Source organism: Eutrigla gurnardus (assembly GCF_963514095.1).
Source record: "Eutrigla gurnardus genome assembly, chromosome: 14".
NCBI lineage: Eukaryota > Metazoa > Chordata > Actinopteri > Perciformes > Triglidae > Eutrigla > Eutrigla gurnardus.
Window position 1 is genome coordinate 2,204,914 of NC_139937.1, and position 6,609 is coordinate 2,211,522.

The following is a 6,609-nucleotide window of genomic DNA, read 5'->3' on the forward strand; positions in this document are numbered from 1 at the left end:
GGACCCAGAGACTGAAACACACCGTTGACCTTCAAAGCACAAACGTGTGTGCTCAGAGATATTTTCTCTTTTCAAGCCTTGAATGCTGGACACACCGACACAGGGATGTTCCCATCCACGCTGGTGGTTTGTGTCCGTCCGTCTGTCTGTCTGGCTGGCGCTCCACACGGAAATGTCTCAACAACTATTGAATGGATTGTCATGAAATTTGTTGCACACATTCATGTCCCCTTCAGGATGACTTGTAATAACTTTGGTAATGTACCGAGTTTTCATTCAGCACCATTTAGCAACACAGCCAGCATTAGTAGGACAAGAGTTGGTGGTGGGGTGATGCTTCACGTCACCTCAGGTATGAGATACTCTCCAGGAAGCCCCTGAGAATAAAAGTGAAGTGAATTTGAAAGCTTATCAGGGGCTAGATGTAAATCTAAGCAGTAGAAATTCTACCAGGAATGCTTGCTTGCATGTTTTTGATTGGCCACGACAATGTCTTGCAGGAAACCTTTTTTGGCCCAAACACATTGTGTTGTGTTTGTTGCTGGCTTCAAATGGTTGAGATGGCTGCTTCGTAGGACATCGTGTTTAGCGCGTAATCTTAGCATGCCTGACTGAAGTTTTCTTCTAATAGTCATTTTTATTGTTGTACATAATTAAAATAAGCTAGCAGAGAATTTAAACTTTTATTATCTTTAAAAATTGGACTGGTAATAATGATTAGAATATTTACCATACAGCAAATATCTGATAAATGCAAGTTATAATTTAAAATCATCCTTAATCAGTAAACTTTAAATGCATGATCTCTTTGACCTCAAGGTCAAATTAAGTAAGTCTTCTTTAACATATTATATTATTTTCATACAATTCATTGCTGTCAGTTGATCAAAAGGTACTTAATGAACTTAGCAGACATTGATTTATGATGTAACATTCAACATTTCCAAGTTATGGGTGCACATTGAATATTGGTGATCGGTGGGACTGAATGTGTTCGTCCGTCTGCAGTTCAAAAGACACAGGAAGGCACCTGAGATTATGTGAGTGAAAAAGGGAGACTGTCCTAAGAGTAGAAAAAAACATCTTGTATTCCAAGTTTCAGGAGCTTTGTGTGCATTAGCTCGTCCTGCTCACTGAGAGCTGAATCTGCGTGGGTCCGTGGTGAGCCCGCCTCCTCCACCCAGACAGCAGCTCTGTCTCTGGGGGAAAGGAAGGTAAAAGTCTGTTCTCTTGAATCCAGTCTATATGGGCTCGTCTGACTCCTCGCTCTCCCGGTCCTCCTGCAGGGAGGATAGCGTGAGGACAGGGCTGGTGGGGGAGATGGGGGAGGCAGGAGGTGATGGTGAGGTGGGGGAGGAGGTAGAAGGGCATACTGGCTCCTGTGAATCGCTGTCAGCTCCTCTTGTGGGAGCAGAGCTGCCGGCGGTGCTTCGCACGCTGCTGGGTGAGGAGGGAGCACCATCACACCCGGGAGACGACGCCTTCCCTTGGGTATCCTCCTTGGACTCTTTCCTCACCAGCTCCCCCTCCATCCGGCTCCCCTCCCCCCACAGGTCTGTGTCCCGGGTGGGGGAGGAAGGGGTCGATGAGGGAGGTTGGTGCTTCTTGGTTTTCCTGCTGGCGTCTCTGAAGCTGGCCAGAGGGGGACGAAGCCTCACGCCGCTGCGTGTGGAGCCCTCTATAGCTTTCTGTAACTGTTGAAACACAGAGCAAAGAAACACATGTGGAGGTGACAATGTGGGATTACTAAAGCAAACAGAGAGGAGTTGAGGGCGGTTCACCGTGTGAATCAGAGCGTAATGCATGATGCAGCCTGTGACAGAACAACTGCCCACAACATGAGATCATCGCAGCTCGCTGTCATGCCGCATTACAGCATCAAACCAAGAGAGGTGACAAAAACATGCAGATAGAGAAAAGAGACAGGAGTTTACCTCTTTCAGTGCCACGACACCCACCAGCTTCCCAATGCTGGTGACGTAGGCATGACTGAGCCCCAACAGAGAGAACAGAGTGTGGGTCTGTGCAACGAGAGAGAGAGAGGACATGATCCAGTCGCTGTTAAACGTGTTGCAGTGTGACAGTGTTCTGCTTGCAAGGCTGCACTGCTCCTTGTAAACAAATTGTCCCGCCAGTAAAAGAGGAAATGTATAGAGATATATGGCATGAATCACCGCATACAATTCAACTTCAGGATTCAGAGCTTTATGATTGTATGAACAAAAACAAAACTAACTAAAAACACTCTGAAAGGAGCACTCCAGAGACGAGTTGGGGGACTCCAGAGACCCCAGAGACAGAATTTGTCAAAATCGATGCGGCAGAGGTGGTGGCATCCTGGCTTTTAGTGTCTAGTATGAATCAACATTCAAAATAGATCTATAACGTTTTGTTTTCTCCGAGCTCAAGCTGAGATAACTGAACACTTCCTTCGAGCAACAGAAGAACTAGAAGAGCTAAACTGGACATGTAAAACTGGGGGATTGCCCCTTTGTGTTGACAAAGGAAAACTGGAACACAGAAGTAATTAATGTTAAAAAACAGACAAATAAGTATAAAAGTGAAAATTAACATGTGTTTAAAGGAATTAATAGTTTGGGAGATACATTTGACTTCACTTTGCTGAGAGTTAGATGAAGATTGAGGCCACTCTGATGCCTAAATGGAAACTACAGCCAGGGGTCAGTTAGCATGAAGACTGGAACGGGGGAAACGTCTAGCTCGACTCGGTTCAAAGGCAACAATATCCACCCATCAGCACCTCTAAGAGAGCTTCACATCAACAGCAGCACAGGGAGCTGCGTTGGTGAGAACATGGTGTTTGACAAATACAAGCCAGGAAATCCATTTGGAGAACAGCTTGAAAGGCTCTTCAGGTGCCCAAACACCGTGAAAGGTTTGTTATGCTAACAGAAAGATTTGATGACTCATGTTTGTTTCAACAAAGAGAAAATGTGTCCCAAAATCTGTTGCTTTAAAATATGAAACGGTAATCGTCCGTGACTTATATATGAACAATCAGTGTTTGTACACCATCGTCGTGACGACATGTCAGCCAGGTGTTGCTGTGGTCACCTTGTGCAGAGACGTCCTTTCCACCAGCTGGAATGGGGAGGGGTCTATACGGATCTGGTCCATATCGATTGGTTTATCCAGCTCTTCCTCTTCCCAAGCTTTGATCTGCATCAGCCAATCACAAGGCAGAGAGATGGACTCAGAGTATACAGAGTTTCTACTTATTTATGTGGATGGCTCGGTTGTCTCATTGTTGGCTGTGCAGACGGTGAATGGATAAGGTACAGTACCTCCTCTGGGGACATGGTGTCCATCAGCGGAGGGGGCGTGGTCTCCTGAGGAAAGAGAGAGGCAAAGAAAGAGAGAGAGAGGGACAGATTGATGTCAGTGGCAGTCAGTTTGAAAGGCGGCACAGATGATGATAGGATGACCCCTGGTGGTTTTATGGCATCGGCCACTGCACAACATGACAAGTGCTTGATGCATGCATGGTGTCGTGCCCCTCCCATCACATTAGCGAGGTTGGCTTGAGCTGCCAACTCGATGGCAGAGCCGTGATGCGTCGCTCCTTTGAGCTCTCGGGGTCAAATAGGATGCGTATGTGAGGATGACCTTACCTGAGTGTCCGTCTGGCCAGATAAAGACGTTGAGGAAAAGAGTCTCTGAAGGGCCGTCCTGACAGACGGCAGCCTGCGCTTGTCTGAGGATATGGTATAGCAACACAAGTAAGAGGGAGGAAGCCACGTTGGATGGTTGGTCTATATGTGCAGTGGAAAAGCCAAGTTACCTGAACCCGTGTGGTTGGTGGAGGGCTCCTGCGGTTTGGGGGATGCGAGGGGCCCGTTACATTCTTCCTGTACTGGAGCAGTCTGCGGGCACAACATGGTCGGTAACTGCAGTATATTGGTTTATATACTCCTGCCAGGTTAAGTTATGCTTTGTTTTATCCCACCTTGTCTGCGCTCTCCTCTCCGCCCTCCTCGTCTACGAAGGCGAAGGACTCCCAGCTAACTTTGGAGCCCTGGCCCGGTGAGCTCTGGCCTCTCTCGAAGACTCGCCTCTCTGGTGAGAGCCACCAGTCAAAGACGGCTTGAAGCTCCGTCCTCTCGATGGAGCCCAGAAGAATCATGGATTCTGCAGAGTGACATGTTTAAAGGAGGAGCTAAACATTTTGGAAAATATGCTTATCTGCTTTCTTGCTGGGAGTTAGATGAGAAGATTGACACACACTCCCATGTCTGTAAGCTAAATAAAAAAGATAAATATGAGTGGTATCCATAAATAAGTAGAATATCTCACTATTCCTTTCACACCAAGCATCTAAGCATTAAGGCCCAATCCTACCTTTGGAGTCGACCAGGGGGATGGTTTTCAGAGTTGAGGTCTCTAGCAGATGGTTCAGTTCCCGATAGGTGGAGTGAGAAGACAGGAACTTCACTTTGCGCACCATGATGCCCTCCACAAAGATGTTATACTTGCTGGGGATGCAGAGATATGCCAATAAATACCACTGTGTCTTACAGTGACAGCTGGATGAAAAACATAAAACTAAATCCGGGTTCCTGCGGTTTGAACTGTACCTGATGTGCCCGAGGGCCAGCTCAGGCAGGTAGGGCAGCTTCTTCACCTGGATGATGGAGTCGTAGAGAGAAGGCTGCAGACCCTGGGCCACCATGTTTGCTAGGATGACCGCCACCATCATGGGCAGGATGTGTGAGATTTGACCGGTCAGCTCAAAGCAGATAACTGCAGTGGAAACCGTGTGTGTGACGGCTCCCGTCATCGCTGCTGCACCTGGTAGAAAGCAAAGGGAGTATTAGAATTATTATTCCTCTCATATTATTCCTCTGTAACTGACAAACATTTACGCTTGGACTGTTGTAGTTTATATAATGTGGCAAAACAGACATTAAAGAGACAAATGTCGGGATTCTTTGTAGAAATCAATCCTATCACATCCATTGGGGGGGAAAGTATTCAAATGTACTCCAAATAACCTCCAATTGAGCTGAAATATATTCACCTGTATGGGGAAACATAAAGAGCAGGGTTACGACACTAAATTTCCTATAAGTATTAAATGACTTTAAAGGTTAAATATGTGGAAATTCAAATATTTTAGGGAACTGGAGGACATTTAAATTAAAACAATCAAACGCCGCACTGAGTTAACTAGACTGACCAATGACGGCGTAGCCTCCCGGCAGGATGCGGTAGACTATCCCATCAAACAGGATTCCATTTGGGAAAAGCGTGGCCATGATCTCCCCAACGAGGCGGCCGAAAGCAGCTCCTTCAGGAGAGAGATACGACATGCAGGGCAAGACTAATTGAACTGAAGCTCAGCAGGAGATACTGTGCTCACATTACAAAATCCTCTTACCTAATATGAACACGGGCATGAAGGCACCCGAGGGGATGGGCATCGTGGTGGAAACTGCTGACATCCAAAACTTACAAAACAAAGGTAGGATCAAGACCAGCACCAGAGGTTTCTCATGCTGTCACACATATATATGGTTAACAGCATACACAGAGGTCATACCTTCATGACACAGAAGAGAAGGAGGATGACGAAGACACTGACGTGAGGATGAATCCATGCAGAGGAGCGGCCCAGGCCGGGCGGAGCAGGAGAACCGGAGATTTTGGTCCAGGTGAAATTATCAAACAGGGAGTTGATACACTCTCTGGGCATCAGCTGCCGGACGGGATGGACACACAGAAGCACACACATTATTGTTTTCAAAAGTGCACATCATGTGCTGTAAGAGCAGGTGCAGGATGAGTCAATGAAAGAAACATCTCCCTAAACATGATTAGAATAAGAAAAGGCAACGTTTAACCTCCCTCAGGTCTTATAAGGCAAATGACCGACATGAAAGATGACACAGTTCATCTCAACACAACAGTCAGCATAGTTCCAGAAGGAAAAGGAAAAATGTACTGTATATAAATGTATAAGCTCATTGAAAAGAGGGGAAGAGCTATGGAAGAGAAACAGCTGTCAGGATTTGAATCTCATGAGCCGCTGATTGAAAGGTGAACTTGTTTCATACATATGACCAATATTCAGGTACTGTTGAACCTAAGACAGTTGAAAAATAAATTGGCGCAGGAACCAGAGACATGGTCTTTATCGTATTCTTCCTGCGAACTGCATTACCCACAATGCAAATGAACTACCGACAGTTCAGTCAGAGATTCAGGTGTGTCTAATATCTGCTGATGTAGTTGTGAGCCAGGGGCAGACTGGCCATCCGGCACGCCGGTGGGCGACGTGCTTTTCAGGCCGACCGCCGACACAATTTATTTTTATTTTTCGTCCAGCCGTAGAAGTGGTAGGCCTGGATGGATTTTTGGTGCCAGTCCGTCCCCGCTTCGAGCTGCTAGCCTCATCCACATTTGTTTTTCATTTTCAATCTTCTCATTTTCAGACATTCATCAGACTGTGTGGTTCCCTCTGGAGCCACAGAGGTTGTATACAACTTCAAAACCACAGCAGTACTCTTCTTAAAAATGTCTCATAAATTTGAATGAGCATCAAAGAGAAGTCAGGGTGCAGATATTGATTCGGTCTCACCTCTCCGGCCA

General features: G+C 46.3%; 1 protein-coding gene across 3 annotated transcripts in view; it reads right to left on the reverse strand.

Moving 5' to 3' along the window:
• Positions 1-669: 669 nt before the first annotated feature.
• clcn1b (chloride channel, voltage-sensitive 1b) overlaps positions 670-6,609 on the reverse strand; it is a 25,392-nt gene continuing 19,452 nt past the window's right edge. For all 3 annotated transcript variants that reach the window (XM_084027579.1, XM_084027578.1, XM_084027577.1), the window contains exons 11-23: positions 6,599-6,609; positions 5,561-5,716; positions 5,399-5,468; positions 5,198-5,308; positions 4,596-4,809; positions 4,360-4,493; positions 3,968-4,149; positions 3,803-3,884; positions 3,633-3,715; positions 3,306-3,350; positions 3,076-3,180; positions 1,935-2,021; positions 670-1,694 (exon numbers count right to left, since the gene is read on the reverse strand). The exon at positions 6,599-6,609 is cut by the window's right edge and continues 74 nt beyond it. In XM_084027579.1, the coding sequence (XP_083883705.1) occupies positions 1,242-1,694; positions 1,935-2,021; positions 3,076-3,180; positions 3,306-3,350; positions 3,633-3,715; positions 3,803-3,884; positions 3,968-4,149; positions 4,360-4,493; positions 4,596-4,809; positions 5,198-5,308; positions 5,399-5,468; positions 5,561-5,716; positions 6,599-6,609 (1,733 nt within the window). In that variant the 3' untranslated portion in view covers positions 670-1,241. The remainder of the gene's footprint in view (positions 1,695-1,934; positions 2,022-3,075; positions 3,181-3,305; positions 3,351-3,632; positions 3,716-3,802; positions 3,885-3,967; positions 4,150-4,359; positions 4,494-4,595; positions 4,810-5,197; positions 5,309-5,398; positions 5,469-5,560; positions 5,717-6,598) is intronic.